The sequence below is a fragment of the Dendrobates tinctorius genome, unplaced genomic scaffold (genome assembly GCF_039654945.1).
Source record: "Dendrobates tinctorius isolate UK_male_01 unplaced genomic scaffold, ASM3965494v1 ptg000086l, whole genome shotgun sequence".
Taxonomy (NCBI): domain Eukaryota; kingdom Metazoa; phylum Chordata; class Amphibia; order Anura; family Dendrobatidae; genus Dendrobates; species Dendrobates tinctorius.
Genome location: NW_027361754.1, coordinates 53,704,015 through 53,731,100, shown reverse-complemented (window position 1 = coordinate 53,731,100; position 27,086 = coordinate 53,704,015). Strand labels below are relative to the sequence as shown.

Genomic DNA, 27,086 nt, shown 5'->3' with positions numbered 1-27,086 from the left:
GACACTAAAGATTCAGCTTTTTATAGACGTAAAGCCACCAAACTGTATCAGCTTATTTCCCTGGACAAGGAGATTTTCTGTTCCACATCAGTAATGTGCAATAGCTAAAAATACATAAATGTATAATTGTCTCACCTTCTATATACTTGACATATTTATAAGTACATTTATGTATATAATATATATATATATATATATATATATATATACACAATACTCAAAGAAATAAAGGGAACACAAACAGCCTGTTGCAAATGGAATAGTGTTCTCTTTTTTTTGAGCAGTATATATATATATATATATATATATATATATATACACACTGTATATATATATTGTGGTGTAGTGACCGCTGTGTCCACTAGGGGGCACTGTGTGGGTGTCCCAGGACGGGTGTACAGGCACATCCAGTGTGGTAACAGGAGTAGGATGCTAAATGACCGTTATGTATCCCAAGGTGGGTGGCCTTGGGATGAAGGCTTGATTCTGTGTTGATCAGCAGGGCTACTGCTGATGTTCAGTTCCAATGTGTTAGGAAAGCCTTTAGGTGGTTGGTGAGACGGGTGGGACTGATATGATTGAGTCACCGCAGGAGGCAAAAATAGAAATGCTAGCCAAGTCCAGAAAACCAGAGAAGTTGGCAGCTATCGGATTGCAGACCCCTGAACCTATCAACACAACTAGCAGTAGCCGTGGGGGGCTCCTACGATGCCCTAGGCCCCTCGATCACAGCCGGAGGACTACATAGCCTAAAGACAGAAAGGGAAATCTAAACTGCCCCAGAGCAGACCCCAAAGCAAAAGGCAGCCCCCAACATATAATGACGGTGAAGCAAGAAGAAAGAACAAAACACAGACAGAAAGATAGACTGAGCAAAGATGGGGCCCCAGCTAGCTTAGATAGGAAAGGACAGGAAGGCTGCTGTCTGCAATCCGTGAAAAACCCTATGAAAATAAGAGCCAACAACTGACAGTAAAAAAGGCCCTGAAGACGCTAGGCTTCAAAAAAGGCTATGTCAGTACTCAGGAATATTCTGAAGACAGAGCAACAGGCAAAAGGAGATTCAGCTCACCCCAGAAGGGAATGGCAGAATCCAGAAAAGCAAGGAAAACAAAACACTAATGCAAAAAGGCAAAGCAGAAATCTTAGCTTTAGATGAGCAGGAATCAGACTGGTTTCCTAGAAGTCCACAGAGAAATCACCCGCAGGCCAGAAGGGCGTCGGCAGCCTTATATCCAGTCATTAACTCCACTCAGCCAGTCATCATCATCAGCCCCAGGTGTTTGACAATCAGGCTCACTACCTTTCTTCACCAGAAGAGGGAGTTCCTCGGGCCTCAGTAGTGAAGGGGAAAATGAACTCACAACAGTACCTCCCCCTTGAGGAGGGGTCACCGAACCCTCAACCACGCCACCAGGGCGATCAGGGTGAGCCCGATGAAAGGCACGCACCAATCTTTTGGCATGAATATCAGAGGCAGAGACCCAGGAATTATCCTCCTGACCATAACCCTTCCACTTAACCAAATACTGGAGTCTCCGTCTAGCCAGACGGGAATCCAGTACTTTCTCTACCTCATATTCCATGTTACCTTCAACCAATACAGGGTCTGGAGGTGCAACCCCCGGAACAACAGGTTCAACAAACGTCTTCAACAAGGATTTATGGAACACATTATGGATTTTAAATGTGACAGGAAGAGCCAAACGAAAAGAGACCGGATTAATAATCTCCAAAATCTTGTAAGGTCCAATAAATCTAGGCTTAAACTTAGGAGAAGCCACCTTCATAGCAATATTTTTTGATGATAACCACACCATATCACCAACCTTAAACTGGGGACCAATGGTCCTATGTCGGTTGGAAAACCACTGGGCCTTTTCCTGGGAGAGAGATAACTTATCCACCACTTGGTCCCAGATCTGGTGCATTCTCTCCACCACAGTGTCAACACCTGGGCAGGCAGAGGGCTCCACCTGCCCTGAAGAAAATCGAGGATGAAACCCAAAGTTACAAAAAAAAGGTGACATCAAAGTGGCAGAACTAGCTCTATTATTTAAAGCAAATTCGGCCAAGGGCAAAAATGAAACCCAATCATCCTGATCAGCAGAAATAAAACATCTCAAATATGACTCCAAGGTCTGGTTTGTTCTCTCTGTCTGCCCATTGGTCTGAGGGTGAAAAGCAGAGGAGAAGGACAACTGAATTCCCAGCTTGGAACAGAAAGTTCTCCAAAATCTAGACACAAACTGGACTCCTCTGTCAGATACAATGTTCTCAGGAATCCCGTGCAAGCGAACCACCTGTTGTAAAAACAGGGGCACCAATTAAGAGGAAGACGGCAACTTAGGGAGTGGTACAAGATGAACCATCTTAGAGAACCTATCACAAATCACCCAAATAACAGTCATCCTTTGAGAGACAGGCATATCAGAGATGAAATCCATTGAAATATGGGTCCATGGCCTCTTGGGGACAGGCAAAGGCATCAACAACCCACTAGAGCGAGAACACGATTTAGACCGGGAGCACGTCCCACAGGACTGCACAAAATTCCTGACATCACGAGACAAGGAGGGCCACCAAAAAGACCGACTCACCAGATCTCTAGTACCAAAAATACCTGGATGACCAGCCAAAGCAGAGCAATGAACTTCAGACATCACTCTCTTCTTCCACTGGTCAGGAACATACAACTTTCCACTGGGACAGCGCTCAGGTTTGTCCTCCTGGAACTCTTCCAGAGCACGTCTCAAATCGGGCGAGATGGCAGAAAGAACTACCCCTTCGCCTAAGATGGTAGCAGGCTTGGTCACCACAGGAGAATCAGCAAAGAAGCTCCTAGAGAGGGCGTCAGCCTTGACATTCTTAGTTCCAGGAAGAAAAGAAACCACAAAATCAAAACGTGTAAAAAACAAGGCCCACCTAGCCTGTCTAGGGTTCAAGCGCTTAGCCGACTCTAGGTAAATCAAATTCTTGTGGTCAGTGAGGACCACGACTTGATGCTTAGCTCCCTCCAACCAATGTCTCCACTCCTCAAATGCCCATTTCATGGCTAACAGTTCCCGATTCCCCACATCATAGTTACGTTCAGATGGAGAGAACTTTCGGGAAAAGAAAGCACAGGGATTCATTTTAGATGTTACAGGATCCTTTTGGGACAAAACAGCTCCTGCACCAATCTCAGAAGCATCCACCTCTACCTGGAACGGAAGTGAGACATCAGGTTGCCGCAAAACCGGGGAGGAGGTGAATCTTCGCTTCAGCTCCTGAAAGGAAGAAACAGTCTCCGGAGACCAATTTAACACATCAGCACCCTTCTTAGTCAAATCAGTCAATGGCTTGGCAATACTAGAAAATTTTGCTATAAATTTCCGATAAAAATTAGCAAAACCCAAAAACTTCTGGAGGGCCTTCAAATAAGTGGGCTGAACCCAATCGTAAATGGCCTGTACCTTGGGCGGTTCCATTTCAATAGTTGACGGGGACAAAATAAATCCCAAAAAAGAAATCCTCTGTACTCCAAAAAGGCATTTAGATCCTTTGACATACAGGGAATTCTCCCTCAAGATCCGGAACACAGTCCGAATATGTTCCACATGAGAATCCCAATCCTTAGAGAAGATCAAAATATCATCCAGATAGATAATCAAAAATTTATCGACAAAATCTCGGAAAATATCATTCATGAAGCACTGGAAGACAGAAGGGGCATTAGTGAGCCCAAAAGGCATCACCAGGTACTCAAAATGTCCCTCCGGAGTATTAAACGCCGTCTTCCATTCATCCCCATGCTTAATGCGAATAAGATTATACGCCCCCCTGAGGTCAAGCTTGGTAAACCAGCAAGCACCTTTAACTCTGGAGAATAGATCAGAAATCAGGGGTAACGGATACTGATATTTAACAGTAATTTTGTTGAGAGCACGATAATCAATACAAGGTCTTAATGATCCATCCTTTTTGGCTACAAAAAAAACTCGGCACCTAAGGGTGACGAGGATGGTCTAATATGACCCTTCTCCAAAGCCTCCTTAATATAGGATCGCATAGCCTCGTGCTCGGGTACAGATAAATTGAAGAGCCGACCCTTGGGAAATTTACACCCCGGGCTCAGTTCAATTGCACAGTCATAACTCCTATGAGGAGGCAGAGACGCAGACTCATTCTCACTAAATACATCATAAAAGTCCGCCAAATAATCAGGAACATCATGCGACTGAGGAGAGGTGGAAAACACCGGAGCCTCACTAAAGGCACACCGACAACCCCAACTCACCACAGACACAGATTTCCAATCCAAAACTGGATTATGAATTTGTAACCAGGGAAACCCCAGAACAATAGTATCATGCAGATTATGTAACACCAAAAACCTGCAATTTTCTTGATGGTCTGGGGCGACCCGCATTACCACCTGGGTCCAAAACTGAGGTTTATTTTTAGCCAAAGGAGTAGCATCAATCCCCCTCAAAGGGATAGGCGTCTGCAGAGGTGTCATCGGAAATCCACAACGTTTAGCAAAATCCAAGTCCATTAGGTTTAGAGCTGCTCCCGAATCCACAAAAGCCTTGGCGGAAAATGTGGACAGGGAGCAGATCAGAGTCATAGCCAGAAGAAACTTAGGTTGAACACCACCAACAGAAAACGTGTGTGCAAGACGTTTCTCACGTTTAGGACAGACAGAAATAATATGCGAGGCATCTCCACAGAAAAAACACAACTTATTACGCCTTCTGAACTCCTGACGCTGCTCTCTGGAAAAAACTCTATCACATTGCATAGGTTCAGACATCTGTTCAACAGGTGGCAACACCTCTCGTGCAGCTCTGCGTTCGCGCAAACGCCGATCAACCTGAATGGCTAAAGAGTAAAGACATAGAATCGTCAAGACCAGAGGGAACAGGAAATCCCACCATAGTATCTTTTACGGCTTCTGACAACCCCTTCCGAAAGAGAGCAGCCAAGGCATTATCATTCCAGGTAGTAAGTACTGCCAACTTTCGGAATTTTTGACAGTACAATTCTGCAGAATCACGACCCTGGTTCAATGCCAGCAGGGTCTTTTCAGCCTGATCAATGGCATTAGGTTCGTCATACAACAACCCCAAGGCCTGAAAAAATGCGTTCACATTAGTCAGAATAGGATCATCTGGTTTCAAAGAAAACGCCCAATCCTGGGGATCGCCACGCAGCAAAGAAATGACAATTTTAACCTGCTGCGCGGAGCTCCCTGACGAGTTAGGCTTCAAAGCAAAAAATAATTTACAATTATTTTTGAAATTCAAAAATTTAGACCGATCCCCAAAAAATACATCAGGTGTAGGAATCTTTGGTTCAGCAGCATGTGAATGAGCAAGGTAGGCGGAAATTCCCCGCACTTCCGCAGCGAGCTGCTCCACACGATCAGACAATTGCTTTATCTCCATTGAGAGAAAAAAAAATTCCCCCTACGGCCTCAGAGATATAGAGGAAAAAATATACACACTTTTTTTTTTTTTTTTCCTCTCTTTTTACACAATTCTTTCCTGCAATTGAGTACCCTAGGATCTGCGGTATGGCGGGTGATTCTGTTATGATCGAGTCACCGCAGGAGGCAAAAATAGAAATGCTAGCCAAGTCCAGAAAACCAGAGAAGTTGGCAGCTATCAGATTGCAGACCCCTGAACCTATCAACACAACTAGCAGTAGCCGTGGGGGGCTCCTACGATGCCCTAGGCCCCTCGATCACAGCCGGAGGACTACATAGCCTAAAGACAGAAAGGGAAATCTAAACTGCCCCAGAGCAGACCCCAAAGCAAAAGGCAGCCCCCAACATATAATGACGGTGAAGCAAGAAGAAAGAACAAAACACAGACAGAAAGATAGACTGAGCAAAGATGGGGCCCCAGCTAGCTTAGATAGGAAAGGACAGGAAGGCTGCTGTCTGCAATCCGTGAAAAACCCTATGAAAATAAGAGCCAACAACTGACAGTAAAAAAGGCCCTGAAGACGCTAGGCTTCAAAAAAGGCTATGTCAGTACTCAGGAATATTCTGAAGACAGAGCAACAGGCAAAAGGAGATTCAGCTCACCCCAGAAGGGAATGGCAGAATCCAGAAAAGCAAGGAAAACAAAACACTAATGCAAAAAGGCAAAGCAGAAATCTTAGCTTTAGATGAGCAGGAATCAGACTGGTTTCCTAGAAGTCCACAGAGAAATCACCCGCAGGCCAGAAGGGCGTCGGCAGCCTTATATCCAGTCATTAACTCCACTCAGCCAGTCATCATCATCAGCCCCAGGTGTTTGACAATCAGGCTCACTACCTTTCTTCACCAGAAGAGGGAGTTCCTCGGGCCTCAGTAGTGAAGGGGAAAATGAACTCACAACATGGGACTACCTACAAATCCACCCAGGGGCGTGTGTCTAAAACGCCCATAATGAACAGTATATGTGTGATTGGTTGTAGGACCTGCGATGAGGTCATAGCCATGTGATCAGGTGGGTGTGGCTACTGACCATATAAGGTGACCAGGGTAGGTCACATGAGTGAATGCTTGGACCCGGTTGGTTCGTATGGAAGGTCTCGTCTAGCTGACGTGCAGGAAGATGTGTCTGCCTTCCTGAGTGCACGTGGGGACGCTGTGTATCATGGCTGCATGTGTCTGAGAGCTCCCTGGAGGGAACGGACGTCTGCAATGAGAAGCAGCTATGAGGTAACCCGGACAGGGGAAATAACTATGAGGCTAGAGAGCCTGCGTACCGGACATAGCAAAGCCTGTGTGACCACAGGATTAACAGAGCGGAGCTCTGTCGTGGACGTTATGCTGTGTTGATATGAACTTTCTGTTGCTGTTGATGGTTTATGCTGCAAAACCGAATGGACTGAGTTATGTTGAGAAACATGTGCCAGACCTGATTTATCGGCTGCCTAGCGAGTATCCCCAACCCAAATAACAAGCACTACCTTACTATATTATATATATATATATATATATATATATATATATATATGTATGTATGTGTTGGGGGACACTTGCTTGGCAACGGGATTAAGGCACACAGGTACGGTTTCTCACTGAAACAATCTATTTGGTTTATTTAGACATCATAAACTGCACCAAGAGTAGTCCATTACTTAACACCAACGTAACATAATAAGGCACCACCAGTCTGTTCCAATAACAAATACTTGTCTGCCCTTACTATAACCCCCTTGTCTGAGGTTACCTTCCTGGAGCTCCAATCCACACGCTGACTCCTTGTCAGTACTGGCTTCTAGGAAAGCTGCCTAACTGGGATCACTGTCCCGGACAATGACTTGTTCCACAGGCCAAACCCCACAGTCCAGACCATCAGAAGGATGGTAGCTTCCCCAACACAGTTAGTTATCACAGGCTCTGTCGGTACATGGTCTCACCCTGTACTCTTCAGGAATCCAGTCCACTCGCAGGACCTTCCAACACACAGAGACCTGTCCTCTTTTAGGACCTTACAAGATACAGCCCCTTTAGTTTTCAGGCACTACACACACTAGTCCACCTCTGACCAGTTGCCATGGGTGACCGCACCTCTATATTAATATCTTTGTACTAACACACAGCCGTACACAGTACTTGGTATCCACAGGATCGCAGCCGGGCACCATATCTACCTGTTTGCAGCCATTACACATGCCAGTCCTCCTTCAGGCACAGGACAGTCTTCCTCCGGTTCACCTCCGGGCACAAGACCTGTCCAGATCTTAGACCAGTCACCATGGACGGCAGCACCACTGTGTAAGCTGCGGATGCCAGGCCAATTGGCTCCGCTCTGTCCTGTGTTGCCTCACACAGGTGTGCTCTGCACCACCAGCTGCTCTGCACAGTAGCAAGCACCAACTCACTCTGGCCCTGATACACCTGAGACTCCTGAGGCACTCAAACCTTTCCTGCAGGGATTTTAACAAAGGATCTGTGGCCTTATGCCACATGGAAAACCTGGGCCTGGAGTGAAATGGCCTGCACGACTACCATCCTGCAGTCTGTCTCACAACACAACACCCCAGAGCAGGTTTTCCCTACATCTGACTCGGACACTGGCATGTCCAAAGCTAACACTTATTTTATTTTTAGTCTGCACTGCAGTCACAGCTACGTCCATGACTGCCATGCACTCTTATGGCCGTCATACACCTCTAGGCACAACCTGGGGAGAACCCACAGTGATTCCTACCTGTGACATCGGTCACTGCTTCATCATTGCAATCACAGCTACACCCGTAACTGCCAAGCACTCCTATGGCCTTCATACGCTGCCATGCGTATTCTGGGGATAATACACAGTCATCCCTACTTGTGACATGGGTCACTGCCTCACTATATATATAACTAGCTGAAGAGCCCGGCGCTGCCCAGGCATAGTAACTAACTGTGGTTAGTTATAACAAATTATAATTATCCTCCATCCCATAGTCCCGTGCCCATATACCCATCATACATATCCACCATCCCATAGGCCTGTGCCCATATACCCATCATACATATCCTCCATCCCATAGTCCCGTGCCCATATACCCATCACACATCCTCCATCCCATAGTCCCGTGCCCATATACCCATCACACATCCTCCATCCCATAGTCCCATGCCCATATACCCATCATACTTATTCTCCATCCCATAGTACCATGCCCATATACCCATCATACACATTCACCATCCCATAGTTGAGTACCCATATACCCATCACACATCCTTCATCTCATAGTCCCATGCCCATATACCCATCATACATATGCTCCATCCCATAGTCCCGTGCCCATATACCCATCATACATATCCGCCATCCCATAGTCCCGTGCCCATATACCCGTCATACATATCCTCCATCCCATAGTCCAGTGCCCATATACCCATCACACATCCTCCATCCCATAGTCAACCATTATGACATCATAATGAGCGGCGGGGCTTGTAACCTATGATGACATCAGCGTCACCAAGGCAACCATTATGACATCACAATGAGGGGCGGGGCTTGATACACACACACTTTTTCCCCATTATGTAGATAGGGGCAAAATTGTTTGGTGAATTGGAACGAGCAGGGTTAAAATTTCGCCTCACAACATAGGTTAGGACACTCTCGGGGTCCAGATGTGTGACTGTGCCAAATTTTGTGGCTGTAGCTGTGACGGTGCGGATGCCAATCCCGGACATACACACACACATACACACATACATACATACACACATTGAGCTTTATATATTAGATGAAAAATACACACACACACACACACACACACACACACACACACACACACACACACACACGTTTATTTCATTTGTGTATATTGGAATAGCACAAAAAAAGCAGAGAACAAAGAGGCAAATTGAACATAATTTCACACACAAAAACATAAAAATGGGCCAGACAAGATTTGTTGTCACCTTTCCAAAATTGTGGTTAAACAACTTTGTTTCAAGCATATAATGCTTGTTCGAACTCACCTGTGGCAAGTAACAGGTGTGGGCAAAATGAAAATCACACCTGAAACTAGGTAAAAAGGGGAGATGGTGACTCAATCTTTGCATTGTGTATGTGTGTACCACACTAAGCATGGAGAACAGAAAGAGGAGAAGAGAACTGTCTGATGGCTTGAGAACAAAAATTGTTGAAAAATAACAATTTTAAGGTTACAAGTCCATCTCCAGAGATCTTCATGCTCTTTTGTGCAAGGTGTGCATCATAATAAAAAAGCTTACAACCCATGTCACTGTAGCTAATCTCCCTGGACTTGGATGGCAGAGAATAATTGATGAAAGGTTACAACATAGGTTAGTCCGGATGGTGGATAAGCAGCCGCAATCATGTTCCAAAGAAATTCAAGCTGTTCATCGACATTTCAATGAAATTAAACGCTATGGCAGGAGACCCAGGATGACCCACTGCTGACACAGAGACATAAAAAGTCTAAACTGTAGCTTGCTAAAATATAAGTGAGTAAGCCAAAATTCTTCTGGGAAAGCATTTTCTGGACAGATGAGACCAAGATAGAGCTATTTGGTAAAGCACATCATTCTACTGTTCACAGAAAATGAAATGTGGCCTACAAATAAATTTTGGGTCACAATGTAGTGCCAATGTCAGAAAGCAGGGTCTGCGCTCTAGGTCATGCGTCTTCCAGCAGGATAATGACCATAAAAATAATTCATCAAGCATCCAGAAATGGATGGAAACAAGGTGCTCGAGAGTTCTGAAGTGGTCAGCAATGAGTCCGGATCTAAATCCCATAGAGCACCTGTGGAAGATCTTAAAATCGCTGTTGGAAGAAGGTGAAATATGAGAGACCTGTGGCAGTCTGCAAAAGAAGAGTGGCCCAAAATTCCAGTTAAGAGGTGTAAGAAGGTCGTTGATGGTTACAAGAGGCGATTGATTGCAGTTATTTATTCTAAAGGGTGTGCAACCAAATATTAAGTTGAGAGTGCCAACAATTTTGTCCGGCCCATTTTTTAGGTTTTGTGTGATATTATGGCCAATTTGCCTATTTAGTGTTGTTCCAATACACACAAAGCAAATAAACCTGTGTATAACAAAACACGTGTAATTGCAATAATTTTCTGGGTGAAATGCTTCATTTTCAACAATTTCAAGGGTGCCAACACTTTCAGCCATTATTGTATAAATATATATATATACACAGCTCTGGCAAAAATTAAGAGACCACTGCACAGTTTTATAAAAATCAGCTTCTCTACATGTCTGACAGCCATTCTATTCCAGTGTCAGTTGAATTCCAACCAGAGTACACCTCATTCTACTTAATGTGCTTCTGATTAGGTGATCACCTGAATCAAATCTTATTTAATGAAGGAAAGTGTAAAAAAAACCCTGCTGTGGTGTTCACAATCCTCTTGCAATAGGACAAGATGGATGGCAAAACAAGTGCTAGTAATATCCTAAAAGTAATAGGAAAGAAAAAATAACTTTTAACCATGCCAAGTGAGTTGAAAAGACTTGAGTGAGGAAAAGAAGGGCTCAATTCTGTCTTTACTAACAGAGGGATACAGTGAGCATCATGTTGCCTCCATCCTTAAAATTTCTAAGACAGCAGTCCATTACAACAAGGTCAAGTAGCAGACATTGGGGACAACAAAGCTACAGACCAGCAGAGGGCTAAAACGATTCTCCTCTGACCGGGATGACAATCATCTTATTCGAATGTCACTCAGCAACCGCAGGATAACATCAAGTGACCTACAAAAGGAATGGCAAATGGCAGCTGGGGTGAAGTGCATGGCAAGAACAGTTCGTAACAGGCTCCTAGAGGCAGGGCTCAAGTCATGTAAAGCTAGAAAAAAGCCTTTCATCAATAGAAGCAAAGGAGAGCCAGGCTGAAGTTTGCCGAAGACCATAAGGATTGGACCATAGAGGACTCGAATAAGGTAATCTTCTCTGATGAGTCTAATTTTCAGCTTTTCCCAACACCTGGTCATCTAATGGTTAGACGGAGACCTGGAGAGGCATACAAGCCACAGTGTCTTGCACCCACTGTGAAATTTGGTGGAGGATTGGTGATTATCTGGGGATGCTTCAGCAAGGCTGGAATTGGGCAGGTTAATCTTTGCGAAGGACGTATGAATCAAGTTGCATACAAGGTTATCCTGGAAAAACAGTTGATTCCTTTTGTTCAGGCAATGTTCCCCAACTCTGAGGACTGTTTTTTCCAGCAGGACAATGCGCCATGCCACACAGCTAGGTCAATCAATGTGTGGATGAAGGACTACCACATAAAATCCCTGTCATGGCCAACCCAATCTCCAGACCCGAATCCCATTGAAAACCTCTGGAATGTAATCAAGAGGAAGATGGATAGTCACAAGCCATCAAACAAAGAAGAACTGCTTAAATTTTTGCACCAGGAGTGGCATAAGGTTACCCAAAATCACTGTGAAAGACTGGTGGAAAGCATGCCAAGACACATGAAAGCTGTGATTAAAAATCATGGTTATTCCACAAAATATTGATTTCTGAGCTCTTCCTGAGTTAAAACATTAGTATTGTTGCTTCTAAATGAGTATGAACTTGTTGTCTTCCATTTTTTTATTATTGCTCCCACAGTTGATTTCATCACACCAAGCTACTTACCTATTGCAGATTCAGTCTTCCCAACCTGGTGCAGGGTTACAATTTTGTTTCTGGTGTCCTTCGACAGCTCTTTGGTCTTCACCATAGTGGAGTTTGGAGTGTGACTGTTTGAGCTTGTGGACAGGTGTCTTTTATATTAATAAATTCAAACAGGTGCCATTACTACAGGTAATGAGTGGAGGACAGAGGAGCCTCTTAAAGAAGAAGTTACATGTCTGTGAGAGCAAGAAATCTTGCATGTTTTTAGGTGACCAAATACTTTTTTTCCACCATAATTTGCTAAATAAATATTGCCAAATCAGACAAGGTGATTTTCTGGATTTGTTTTCTCATTTTGACTCTCATAGTTGTGGTCTACCAATGATGTCAATTACAGGCCTCTCTCAAACAAAGATTAACTGCTTACATTTTTGAGCCAGAAGCAGTGTGAAAGACTGATGGAAAGCATGCCAAGACACATGAAAGCTGGTTTTAAAAATCATAGTTATTCCACAAAATATTGATTTCAGAACTCTTCCTGAGTTAAAACATTAGTATTGTTGTTTCTAAATGATTATGAACTTGTTTGTTTAGCATTATTTGAGGTCTGAAAGCACTGGGTTTTTTTTTATTTTGACCATTTTTCTTTGTCAGAAAAAAAATACAAAATTTATTGCTTGGAAATTTGGAGACATTTCAGAAGTTTATAGAATAAAAGGACAATTTACATTTTACTCAAAAATATACCCATAAAGAGAAGAATCAGACAAACTGAACATTTGAAAGTGGTCTCCTAGCTTTTTTTCCAGAGCTGTATATATATATATACTGTATATACACACACATACACAACTCCCCCTCAATCATACACACTCATCGTGACAATACGATCATATAAATACACACATGAGGCAGCCCCAATACATTAACGCTACTGACAGATGAAGTGAATAATATTGATTTTCTCATTACGATGACACTGATCAAGGGATGGGTTGTACGAGGATGGGGTCACACATGGGTCACTTATAGGCCATTAACAGTAGACAAGCCATTTGCAATTAATTTTTAATGGTGCAGCTGCAGCGACATCTAAGCAGATGCACCTCGGACATTTGCTAAATACGGGCCGAGTTGTGTGTGTAACTCCGGGCTAAGGCTGCACATGAACAGTCAGTGATAGAAACTGATGTATTGGAAAAAGATAAAAAAGGGTAATGTAAGGAACTTTGAGAAATGACTATGACAAGAGCCGACTTGTGATGGCTAGAGGACGCCAAATCCAGTGTATGTGCATCACTTACTTGGAGAGGAGATGGCACCTGGATGCACTATAGCAAGAAGACAAGTTGGCAAAGTCAAGTGTGGTAGGTCTGAGTGATGATCTGCTGGGAAACCTTAGGTTCTGGCATTCACGTAGATGTTCACCTATCTAAGCAAGTTATGCATGGAATCGGCATGACAGGATTATGTGCTGAAGTCCAAAAACATGTTCTGAAATGTTTTGAGAAACATGACAAAGTGATCAAGGTTTTGATTTGCCTTCTAAATTCCCCACATCTCAATACGATCAATCATCTGTGCAATACGGTGGAAAATAAAGTCCCATCCATGGAGGCTCCACATTGCAATTTTAGGATTTGTAGGATCAGCTGTTAACAACTGGGTGACAGGAACTCGAGGAAACCTTCAGAGGTGTTACCTTGGTGAATCAAAGCTGTTTCAGGGGCAAGAGGGCCAATTACCCAATGCAGTGCAGGCAGTATCGAAGTGGGGTGCCAAGGGTCCAACAGTAACATCAACAACAGGGCCTCACTTTTAAGCTACATGCAAATATGACTTAATCCTCATTCAAAAAATTCCATAGCAATAATCTGGATTGATTGTTAAATTAATAAGATGTTGCCTTTTCCTGTGTATCAAGTGTCTTGTGCTGTGCACTGCTCATACAAGTGGGTGATAGCCCATTCCTTCATAGTGGCCCACCAGAGGATTTTCCTGTTCTCCCCTGGGCCAGTTCGAGCCTGAATGCACGAGGTTTATAGTTATGATCGGAATACGTATAGACATATCATTTGTTTATCTAAAACAGCGCAAGCAACCTTATATTTTCTTCTTCACCAGTATTACCAGGCTACACCAATTACTTGAAAATGGCACAGACAGTCATACAGGAAAAGCGTTCGCTATGAAAGTACATGATTTACATGTATAGCTTTAAAAAAAAAGAAAATCTACAGTGCAACGTTAGTATTGGACAACCTTCTTTCAAAACAGGAGCTGGATATACATCAATCAGTTGATCTCTGGGCAGAGGTATAAAATAAAGTGGTGATCTAAAGTGGAAAAATGATTGCTAAAAATCCTCAGACTGGTTAAAAATACTGAAAGAAATAATCATGACCATTCTCTGGGTTCCTGCAGGTCCTGCTTCTGTTCACCCAGTTCTAACTCTGGGTGCCATCCTCAATACACTTCAAATGGCCAGAAATGTCCACTTTGCCAATCACTAGCTACTTGTAGTAGTGATGATGAGCGCAAGCACTCGTTAGTCGAGTTTGGCTAGGAAGCTCGGGTCTGTAATTAGTATGGTGGGTGCTCCAGTGACACGTTCGAGTCCCCGCGGCTGCATGTTTCGCGGCTATCAGACAGCCACAAAACATGCAGCGATTGTCAGGTTTTGACAATCCCGGCATGTTTTGTGGCTGTCTATCAGCTGCTAAACATGCGGCCGCGGGGACTCGAACATGTCACTGGAGCACCCACCATACTAATTACAGACCCGAGCTTCCTAGCCAAACTCGACTATCGAGTGCTTGCGCTCATCATCACTATGAGCTACCAATGACGCCAGCGTTTGGCAATGAGGGCAATTTATTTAATAACGACTTCATCTCTTTTTTTCTTGCCATTTAGATTTGATTTATCTCAAGTCCATTTCTTTTCCTGGACCATCTTAAATCCAGTTGCTGAAGCCAAGAGTCATATCAGGACAAGGCTCCTGGCATAAAACGAGGAGGCCAACGAGGGTAAACAGTGAAGCTCTGTTATATGTCTATGGGTAGATTACTATGCAACAGTTGTAAACACCGGGGTTAGGCTGCCGATAGGTGTGGGCACCAGTGATGCAGAAAGGAAATTTAATACAACAGGAACTCGTGCCAGGTCAAAATTCAAAAATTGCCGGATGACATAATATTGGGTTAAAGGGTTATTCCCATCTTTAAAAGTTATCACCTGTTCTTTAGGTAGCTGATTTTTTTGGCTGATCAGAGGGAGTCTGACTGCTTGGACGCCAACCCATCCTACAGAGCCCCATCCAACTGAAGTGGTGTCTGGACATGTGTACCACTTGCTCCATTCACTCTCTACGGGACTGCTGGAAAAAAAAAGCTGAGCGGTGAACTCAGCTATCTCCAGTGTTATAGAGAATGAATGGAGCGGTAGCATGGCATGTCCGTCTGGCCACCTCTCTTCTCGGATGGGGATCTGCACAGCCCCTTCCTTCCTCAAGCTCCTACAAATGGGTGATCGCTTTTAAAACATGGAAATAACACTTAACCTATATATAGCAGAATCCAAGAATATATGGTAAAGGAATGATTGGGCATCATTTTATTAAAATACCTGGGCAAAAAAATTATCAATTTAAAAATAAACAAATAAGCAATAAACAAAAAAATGTGTGAGTGTAAATGTATCCAACCTTATGGAAACTAATTCGCAGTGAACAGTTACTGAGTATGAAATAGAAAAACATGTATAACAAAGAAAATGTCCATTATGATAAATATTTCTTAAAGGTTCCCAATGAGAACAGTATTTCTTTATCCTAGCAGCCCATGACTTATCTCATACATTGTGCTTCATTATTGAAATTCTCTACCGCCATAGATCCGTGCAGAAAATAGCGCTAAGGGTGCGCGTCGTGTAATTGTATGTATCCATCAAGCCCTATAGTTACGACCGTCCAGGAGAAGAATCCGTTTGTTTTAATAAAGCTTAGAAAGACTTTCCCTTCACTTATTAGAAGGCACAAGGGAGCATCGGCCAATGAAATTACTGCGCTAGCCGTACAGCGCCTGTCAAATCGAACGAGGGAGGGCTCCCAGACACAGCAACCAGAAAATTTATATCTGATAGAATCAGGTCTTCAGCAAAGTGAATGAAGAAGAGTGTCATAAGTGAACCTGGAGTCTGGATGTGGGACAACAGGCTGCTGCGCTGACACAGAGGAACCAACCAAGAAAAATGGCCCAATAATGAGTTTATGCAATTGTACGTCCTCACAGGCACCGAGAGGATTCAGGGTACAGCGCTACAGCATCATTACCGTATTATAAGCTATTAAAATGTATCGGTTGAGAACACGACTCCAATAGTAATGGTGCAGCGATCCATGGTCGGAGCATTAGTGCGTTATTAAATATGGGATTTTAATTAATGCTGCGTGTGTTATCGGCACTGCAGACCCCCGACGTCCGTCCTCCACGGCCATTCCTGGGATGTCAGGATTTCACGGGAAGCTTTGCATCTCATACTAGATGCAGCCTCCGGGTAATATGTTGAATTACAGATTTATTTCATTCTAAAGAAAAAAAAAGCAGACAATTGTAAACCATCATACAGACAGGCAATTTTGTAAAATCTGCCGCCTTCTTGTTCTGACGGGCATAGGGTACGTACCCCAGAAGGATTGAGATAAACACCCCGCTGCTGAGAATTAGTGAACCTAAGGAATCTTAGGAAATTAGTAAAAAAAAATAATATATATATATTTTTTGCTTTTTCAACAGTACCAGATGCAGCACCACTCTAGTCTACAGGCTGTGTCTGGTATTGCAGCTCAGCCCTACTCGAGTGAATAGTAATAACTATTAGTCTAATATGTCTAGGAAGTGTCCTGATTCTCATTCCTTTCACTGTTTTTCAAAAAGCACTTTTGCTATATATCAGCATTCTACCAGCACTGTAGGAGTTGGAACTTCCTTTCCCTCACTTCCCAGCAATGCATTCTTCAATGACTTGCCCTAGTCAAGGGAATAGTTAAAACTGCTTTTGCTTTACAGATCATTTTAATATGTCTAGGAACTGTCCTGATTCTTATTCCATGAATGGATGCTCTTCATCAGCATTCTACCAGCACTATGAGAGCTGGAACTTCCTTTCCGAGCATGGTTTGTTCAATGACTGGCCTCTTTGAGTGAATACCTAATTCAGCTTTTGCTTTGGATATCATTCTAATATGTCTAGGAACTGTCCTAATTCTCGCTTCATGCATGGTTTCTCTTCAGCATTCTATCAGCACTATAAGAGCTGGAACTTTCTTTCCAAGCATGCTTTGTTCAATGACTGGCCTCTCCTGAACTGAAAGCCCCCCATGCCTCTCCCTTATGACTTCATGTAGATTGACAGATAGGAGAGCAGAAGCAGAGAGACAAAGACCTGCTCCTATCTGCCTGTAATCCGTTTTGGTGTCTCTGCTGATAGGCACAGATTAAACTTGACAACAGACAGTGAACTGAAAGTTATGCAGAAGTGAGACACCTAGTGGCCGGCACTTTGAAGTGATATTTTAGGGGTAAGAAAACAATTCTTAAAGGGGGAGGGGGTGTTTGGGACTTTACCATTGATAACTTATCCTTAGGATAGGTCATCAATGTCTGATCGTTGGGGTGCGATACCCGACACCCAACACCCTGCCAATCAGCTGTTTTCAGTGTCGGGAAAAGCCCAGTTCCATCAAACGTACAAACGTATAGTGGGTGCAGCTAGATTACTGCACACCCGCCCCCCTATTCAAATCAATAGGGGATGGATGTGCAGTAACCGGCCTTGGCCACTATACAGTCGATGGAGCTGTTCAGTTGATCAGTTCTGGCCACCGCTCAGGTGCCAAGTGTTGCACCTGCTCTGATCAGACATTGATGACCTATCCTGAGGAAAGACCCTCAAGTTTAAAGTCCCAGACAACCCCTTTAATTAAAGTAATTTGCAAATTGAGATGAGAAAATGAGATCAATTTTTCTGAAAGTACAGGGAGCTTTTAGGTTCAGTCTATATCTTCTTGTAAAAACGCCTTTTAAAGCCGCCTGATTTAGGAACCCTAGGACCATGCACCAGACACACAGAGGTCCAGTATTGCCCCTTGTATCGATTCCATAGTTTCCATTTGCACCATAAACATTCATTTCTAGGTTGCTCATATTCTGCTCTATACAGTGAATTTGATCTTCGCACCATCTGAGCTTTGCACGGACGGACACAAGCTCCCTAAAGCACACTGAACGACATAGCAGACGACTACTATGTTTTGGGGCTGTGGGTGGAAACCAGGAGTGCCGTGCGAGGGAGAGAGTCTCTGCTTGAAAATTCTGCGTACTATTATATAAAAGCATGTCTGCAAAAAATAGCTTTGTCTGAACAGGCCCTGCAGAGCTGCCGCTGGTACGAAGCAGTCAGGGTCACGCAGCTCGGCGTACTATATATGAACTAGGCGCAGGGTTCACGGCGGGTGCGAGCTTCGTGGAAAGAACAGGACAGCTGAGTGGCACATTAGGTTTGTTTTTCTCTTTTGCATTTTTTTATAAAGTCATCATCATAAGAAGAAGAGAAGTTGGGTAAATGGTCACTGGATTGGGGGGCTGCTGTAGATAATTTAGGGTGCACCGCCAACTCTAGCTATAGCTGACGCAGGCGCAGCCATACTTACAGTTATGGTGCAATTATGACCTTGTGTGGTTTGCCTTTACCATCCATGTACCCAAGGATAATGGCAAAATGGCAAACTGTGGTGTAACTGGCAAAGAACGAAGCCACACCGTTCTTATGGGGCTCGCAGAGCAGGACCCTCGTAGCCACAGGGCTGATACAAATGTGAGCACATATTACATCCCTGCTGTCTGCTATGCGGTGAACAAGGGTCTGAATGGAGACAATAAGTGATTCAACGCTCAGCGATTCACTAACTTACTGGTAAACGATTCTTAAAGTATTTATTTATTATGCTTTGCTTATATAGTGCCATCATAGTCCGCAGAGCTGTATATACATTATCATCACTGTCCCCATTGGGGCTCACAATCTAGACTCCCTATCTGTATGGCTCTGGTATGTGAGAGGAAACCGGAGAATGCGAAGGAAACCCACGCAAACACAGGGAGAACATACAAACTCCTTGCAGATGTTGTCATTGGTGGGATATGAGCCCAGGACCCCAGCGCTGAAAAGCAAGAGTGCTAACCACTGAGCCACCATACAGTGCTAACCACCAAGCCACCATACAGTGCTAATCACTGAGCCACCATACAGTGCTAACCACCAAGCCACCATACAGTGCTAATCACTGAGCCACCATACAGTGCTAACCACTGAGCCACCATACAGTGCTAACCAAGGAGCCACCATACAGTGTTAACCACTGATCCACCATACAGTGCTGACCACTTAGCCACCATACAGTGCTAACCACCAAGCCACCATACAGTGCTAACCACTGAGCCACCATACAGTTGGTACCACTGAGCCACCATACAGTGCTAACCAAGGAGCCACCATACAGTGCTAAACACTGATCCACCATACAGTGCTGACCACTTAGCCACCATACATTGCTAACCACCAAGCCACCATACAGTGCTAACCACTGAGCCACCATACAGTTGGTACCACTGAGCCACCATACAGTGCTAACCAAGGAGCCACCATACAGTTGGTACCACTGAGCCACTGTACAGTGCTAACCACTGAGCCACCATACAGTGTTAACCAATGAGCCTCCATACAGTTCAAACCACTGAGCCTCCATACAGTGCTAACTACTGAACCACCATACAGTGCTAACCACTGAGCCACCATAACGTGCTCACCACTGGGCCACCATACAGTACTAACCACTGAGCCACTGTACAGTGCTAACCATTGAGCCAAAGTAAAAACTTTTAATGTTTTTTTTACATAGAAATTTTGGGGAGTGTAATGGAAGAATATACCAGCGGGGACCAAGTGGTTGCAGGAAAGGATCTGCAGGGGATTGATAAACATACAGTTTAATTTTGCTCATTTTAAAATGGGGCGAGTTCATGTGCCCATCTGATGGACACTGTCAGAAGGGAGCACAAATGGAGTCCAAAGTTGCAAACATTGAACCCCGTTGGTGTCCTTATAAAGAATTCCTGACAGAGTTGCTGAATGTATTGTTTAAAGCCTCTTAAAAGGAATCCGTCACCAAAATTTTGATCTCACATCTGACAGCAGCATTATGTAGGGGCAGAGGCACTGATTTCAGTGATGTGTCACTTACTGGTCTGCTTGCTGTGATTTTGATACAATCATTGTTTTCTCTACTTCATATCTAGCAGTTCTCTGAATGCTGAGCCCTGTATAACGCTGCCCACACCACTGATTGGCAGTTTCTTCTGTGTGCACTGTGCATAGCCAGAAAGCTATCAATCAGTGTTGGGGCGGGCTTATACAGAGCTTATGAATGTGGAGAACTACCTGGCAACAGGTTTACTAGTCCTCTAGTGATAACCTCCTGCTGATAAAAACAGTGATTTTATCAAAACTAGAGCAAACAGCCCAGTAAGTGACACATCGCTGGCATCAAGATCTCTGTCTCTACATTCTGCTGCGGTCAGATTAGATGGCAAAAACTTGGTGACAGATTACCTTTAAGATAGGCTCACATCTTGGTGTGAAAAATCTGCAGCATTTTTCACACTAGCAGCAAAGTGGATGAGTTTTCACTCAATCTAATCAACATACTGTGTTTTGCTTTTTTTTAGTGGGTCAATTGGCTTTTTTTTTGTGTATTCAATAATTGTATGTCAATTTCTGTTGTGGGAAAACAAACCATTTAATGCAGATTTGATCCATTCACTTAAGCAGAGACTACAGTTCTGAAGGTTAAGCCGACAGTCGTCGTTTTATGTTTTTTTAATTGTTGTTTTTTTGTGTATTTACAAAACAAACCCAAAAAAACGAAAACAGAAAACGCATTCGAGATCTGGTGCATAAAATCCGCCCCAAATACCCGACTTGTGATCCTAGCATTAGAGAGGGAATCATTTTTGAGACATAAATTACTTTGATACATTTCGAGTAACAATTCGGAAGCGTAAATAGAAATGTGTCTGCACTGACCTTAAATGCTTTAGGCGAGGATCTTTTTTTGATCTTCGTGTTAGGGGGGAAATTGATGATCCCCGTCCAATGAGCTGCAAGAAAAACGATTTTAATACCAGGTGAAATGTTGAATGCAAAAGATATAACTCTCCAAGAAACATTGTACTCCTTCCATATAGTGCTGTTACAACTTGGAATGAATGAAATATTATGGAATCTGGAGTTCTTGAAGGCATGTGCACTTTTTGCTCAGCACCAGCAGGCGGCACTATGTGCTGTGATGCACGCAGCTTGGGTACATGGATGTCTAGGCTAATCAGTTCGGACGCATAGGGAAATACAAATAGGTCTGCGCCAGGGTGCCTACGAAAAACAGTTGGGGCAAATCTGTGCCAAAAACAGAACAGGGAGATAAATCAATGCGTGTCAAAATGGGATTATTTATTTATTTTTTTAAGAATTTTTAGACTCCGTAAAGGTGGGAGCAAGAAACATGATCGCTGCCAATGTAGCGTCTTCCACGTTGTGCATTAATATTACATCTCGGGTAAATTGTGACTAGCCATATGTGTCCAATGTAGCATCTGACACACCAGGCACGTCAGAAGTAGGATGTTTATAAGCTGTATGTTAATGGGTTTTTGGGAGCTTCAAACACGACCCTCTGTTGTTGGAAGTCTCATTTGAATACTGTTGATCAGAAAGCAGATGGCGGATCTCACGGCATTATGACCAAACAATATGTAGCGTATGATAAGTGATTGTTCTTAAGTGGATCATTCTCCCAGGGAGAACGACGGGAAACCAAAATCTGCAGACAGAATGGGAAATGCACTTGACCGTGATTATAGAGCCCAAAACGGACTTAATATAGACGACTGTACACCGCTATCCGCACGGCCTGGCCGGTGCTATGCACGCCGCGGCACAATCCAGAGAGGTGTGCGAGAATAGCGCCCTTCTCATTTGCAGCTACGGCAGCCACAAAAATCCCATCCCATGTCTCAGGGTCGTCTGAGCTCCCGTAGATTGTCAGCTCCTAAGGTCAGGAATGGCTGGTCCATTGTGTATACACGTGTGGCGATTAAAGGGGTTGGACGGAGGTGCAGAATTTGGACACTCACTGGTCATGCAGATGAAAAAGACTCTGGGCATCAGCGGTAGGTGGTATACTACAAGGGTGGAAGGACACAAAGAGGAGGATGCTGGGATCATTGACACTTATGGGGGAGAGGGGAAGCTCCCCATGATCATACATCACAGCCTTTAGACTATTCGCCTGATATCACATGACTGCTAGATCATTAGTTGGCCTTTGCTAATGGAAATAATTGGGTTCAGCTCTGTGGCTGTGCTGTATTTCTTAACACTTAAAGAGAATCTGTCAGTAGGTTTTTGCTACATCATCTCAGACCAGAATGATGTTAGGTCAGAGTCCCTGATTCAAGCAATGTATCACTTAGTTTACTGGGTGCAGCCATTGTCACACATTCAGAGCTTTTAGATTTAGAATGCAGCCGAGCTGAGAAACCTAGCCTCGCCCACACCAGGCTCTGTATGCACATTGTCTACTGATAGTGAGCTTCTTATCACAGGAGGGAACGTGGTCGGACTAGAGCTCACATGCCTATGTAGTCCAGGCAGTGATAATCTCCTGCTGATAAAACCTTCATTGTACGACATTGTAGCCCTCGCGGGCAGGGTCCTTTCTCCTCCTATACCAATCGATGACTCGGTTCATTCAAGATTATTATACTTGTTTTTTGGTATGTATGCCCCTTTTCACATGTAAAGTGCCATGGAATAAATGGCGCTACAATAATAAATAATTTTATGGAAACAACAGCACACAGCCTAACATGGGACACATCTCTGAAATCAGTGTCTCAGTCCCTACGTCATGCAGTCTTCAGATCACATGGCAAAAACCAGCTGACAGATTCCCTTTAAAGGGGCTGTCCAGGTGTGGAATGAAAGTCTCTACTCACTCTACGTGACTGCAGACTTCTGAATCCTCACATCTTTTGCCCCGCATGCTGTCAGTATTCTCCGTTGCACTTCTAGTCGACATGCAAGTGCATATATGCAAATCGCTCACTCTTGTCGCCAGCATCGGAGAATCTTGACAGCGTGCGGGGCACAAGCTGTGAGGATTCAGAAGTCTGCAGTAGCGTTGAAAAATCGATAAGCTTTGGCGCAACTTCAAGTTACGTAAAAACGTTGCTACTTTTGCCATTTTCACAAGTTTCTCCCAGTTAAGCTAAAATGGGCTGGACGGGGGGGGGGGGGGGGGGGGCGGCCCTAATTCATGACTGGAGTAGGATTTCTGGCATAGCCAACAAAGACGCACGCCACTCGTCGGACGCTCCAGACTCATGAAGAGGCATGCACCTAATCAGGAGCGTCTGACTCCAGGAGAGCCCCTCATCAAGACTCACGTGAACCACACCGGTTTTGATGAATCGGGCTTTTACGGGTCCATAACAGTTTTTTTACAGACTTTTATTTTTGAATCTTTGAAGATTTGTGGCTCTGTGAAGAAAGATAGATGCCACCCATACAATGTATTGGAGGCGGTGATTCCGCACGGTTCAGTGATCACATATGGAATCACCTGCGCTCAATAGACGCCAGCTCTTTGGACACAGCGGTCATGCACTGTGTGCCAATTCTGGATCGTGGGCACCAGGCCTGACAGGTAGGAGAAGTTTAAGAAACATCAGTCAGGTTTTATTTTTCTTTTGGTAAAAGTAATGATTGATCAAACACCAATGAAAAGCTGATCCAAAACACTGATGGAGATAAGGCAGTTTTTTCACGTACAGAAAATTAATTTAAAAAAAATGTCCGAATGGCGCCTAAGTGGGGAGATGGGGGCAAACTTATTCTTTGCAGCGGGGAAAGAAAATGAAAATTTACAAATATCAGTCAACAATATACTTTCCTCCCCGACCGAAAAAAATAATTGGTTCACAGAAATAATCAGAAAGGCACACTGTGTGATAAAATGATGTCATGAAATACACATGACACTAAGGCCTCGTTCACACCTCTGATTTTAAGTACTCGTGCTGCCCCTGGTTTTCTTGGATAGCACTCTCGCCTGTGACAGGCTATGGCCATTCACATGTTTGACATGACCGATTTTGAGCCAAGGTTGGGAATAAAACCAGCAATGCAAGTCTAGGGGTCCGTGAAAAGAATTGGACCTCGCTCGGATGACCTCACGGACTGTCAGTATGAAGAAGGTGGAGATATTTTTTTTTTTTACGCATGAGAAAATCGGACGACCCTCGGAGCACAATCTGATCAGAATTCTCCTAGGCAAAAAAAAAAAAATCAAAAAAATCAGAAGTCTGAACAGAGGCCTAAATCGAATGAACACAACAATCTGGGCATCTTTACGAGAAAAAAAAGGGGGGAAAAACTGAAAATAACTCACAAGAACAAAACCCTTCCGAGGTCAAAAAGCCACAGATGAGACCGATTACCTGCCTGAACCGTCCCAACCCCCTCTCCTTTTTTTTTTCTTCCTACCCTCCCGCGTCACTTTTTCTTTCTTTTACTGCTCCCATAACCAGAATATTTACCTTCTTTTCCACAGACAATTTTTTTTTTCTGTTTTGCGGCAAGAAAAAAAAAAAAAAAAATCAGCAGCAGAAGGGAGAGAGAGAGTGAGGGAGGGGAGGAGAGGCTGTTCCTGGAAGAGCCAGCCTGGGGAGTTGGTCACATTCTTGGCTGGGATTCAATGACTGAGGCAGACACCAACAAACAGAGAGAGGGGAAGGAAAAGAGGGCGGGCGGGGACGGACAGCCACGCCGGGGGAGGAGGGAGCTGAGCGCGCGGGGCAGGAGCTCGGCAGTCGGGCTGGGTGCACGCTCGGGAGCGCAGCTCTGCTCCAGAACATGAAGACAAACTCCTGAGAACTCCAGGGTTTTTGGCTGGTTTGACGTCACTTTTGTGGGGGGCTTGGAGAGAGCCATTGGATTTGGGGGCTGCAGTAGACGGAGAGGTCCTCTGCTCCGGGCATGGCGCGCCTGTGAGTCCTCTGCCTGAAGTTCCCGAGAAGCTGCTAGTGTCCCGAGTGTCCCCGATGATGGAGGCGGTGAGCCGGAGCTTCCAGCCTCACCCAGGGCTGCAGAAGACCCTGGAGCAGTTCCACCTGAGCTCCATGAGCTCCTTGGGGGGCCCGGCCGCCTTCTCGGCGCGGTGGGCGCAGGATATGTACCACAAGAAGGACAGTGGGAAGGAGCCGGAGCCGGTGATGCAGCTGCCGGTCCAGCCGCCGCCGGTGATCCCCGGCGGACCCCTCTTCATCCCATCCGATCGCTCCACGGAGAGGTGCGAGACCATCCTGGAGGGGGAGACCATCTCCTGCTTCGTGGTCGGCGGGGAGAAGAGGCTGTGTCTCCCGCAGATCCTCAACTCCGTGCTGAGGGACTTCAGCCTGCAGCAGATCAACTCGGTGTGCGACGAGCTGCACGTCTACTGCTCCCGGTGCACGGCCGACCAGCTGGAGATCCTGAAAGTCATGGGCATCCTGCCGTTCTCGGCGCCCTCCTGCGGCCTCATCACCAAGACCGACGCCGAGCGGCTGTGCAACGCGCTGCTGTACGGGGGCAGCTACCCGCCGCGCTGCGGCAAGAAGGACGGCGGCCTGGAGCTGGAGGTGACCGAGAAGAGCTTCAGGGTCTACCACGAGTGCTTCGGCAAGTGCAAGGGGCTCTTCGTGCCCGAGCTGTACGGGACCCCCAGCGCCCCCTGCATCCAGTGCCTGGACTGCCGGCTGCTCTACGCGCCGCACAAGTTCGTGGTGCACTCGCACAAGGCGCTGGAGAACCGGACTTGCCACTGGGGCTTCGACTCTGCCAACTGGAGGGCGTACATCCTCCTGGCACAGGACTACGGCAGCGACGACGAGCAGGCACGGATCGGCCGACTGCTGGACGAGATGAAAGACAAGTTCGACTACAGCAACAAGTACAAGCGGAAAGCGGCCAGGGTGAGTGGCGAAGAGGTCGTGGTGATACAATGTATCAGACTGTGCTTATATAAATAGTGTGGAAGCACATTGTGGAGTGTTCTGCAGGGGGGCACAGTGTGTCATAGGGGGGCCACAGTGTGTCATGGTGGGCTACAATGTGACATGACATCAGACTGTGCTTATATAAACAGTGTGGAAGCACATCATTGTGGAGTGTTCTGCAGGGGGGCACAGTGTGTCATAGGGGGGCCACAGTGTGTCATGGTGGGCTACAATGGGACATGACATCAGACTGTGCTTATATAAACAGTGTGGAAGCACATCATTGTGGAGGGTGTCATAGGGGGGCCACAGGGTGTCATGGTGGGCTACAATGTGACATGACATCAGACTGTGCTTATATAAACAGTGTGGAAGCACATCATTGTGGAGAGTGTCATAGGGGGGCTGCAGGGTGTCATAGGGGGGCCAGAGGGTGTCATGGTGGGCTACAATGGGACATGACATCAGACTGTGCTTATATAAACAGTGTGGAAGCACATCATTGTGGAGGGTGTCATAGGGGGGCTGCAGGGTGTCATAGGGGGGCCACAGGGTGTCATGGTGGGCTACAATGTGACATGACATCAGACTGTGCTTATATAAATAGTGTGGAAGCACATCATTGTGGAGAGTGTCATAGGGGGGCTGCACGGTGTCATAGGGGGGCCACAGGGTGTCATGGTGGGCTACAATGGGACATGACATCAGACTGTGCTTATATAAACAGTGTGGAAGCACATCATTGTGGAGGGTGTCATAGGGGGGCCACAGGGTGTCATGGTGGGCTACAATGTGACATGACATCAGACTGTGCTTATATAAACAGTGTGGAAGCACATCATTGTGG

At 45.1% G+C, this 27,086-nt stretch overlaps 1 protein-coding gene and 1 long non-coding RNA gene across 3 annotated transcripts in view; one reads left to right on the top strand and one right to left on the bottom strand.

The window, feature by feature from the left end:
* The window catches only part of LOC141097896 (uncharacterized), a 95,471-nt gene extending 70,430 nt beyond the window's left edge, over positions 1–25,041 (bottom strand). The window contains exons 1-2 of the long non-coding RNA XR_012234087.1: positions 24,803–25,041; positions 21,231–21,304 (exon numbers count right to left, since the gene is read on the bottom strand). This is a non-coding gene — a long non-coding RNA (uncharacterized lncRNA). The remainder of the gene's footprint in view (positions 1–21,230; positions 21,305–24,802) is intronic.
* Positions 25,042–25,065: 24 nt separating this feature from the next.
* SKI (SKI proto-oncogene) overlaps positions 25,066–27,086 on the top strand; it is a 92,785-nt gene continuing 90,764 nt past the window's right edge. The window contains exon 1 of one of the 2 annotated variants that reach the window (XM_073585398.1): positions 25,066–26,215. In XM_073585398.1, the coding sequence (XP_073441499.1) occupies positions 25,307–26,215 (909 nt within the window). In that variant the 5' untranslated portion in view covers positions 25,066–25,306. The remainder of the gene's footprint in view (positions 26,216–27,086) is intronic. The other variant, XM_073585399.1, reaches the window with a different exon arrangement.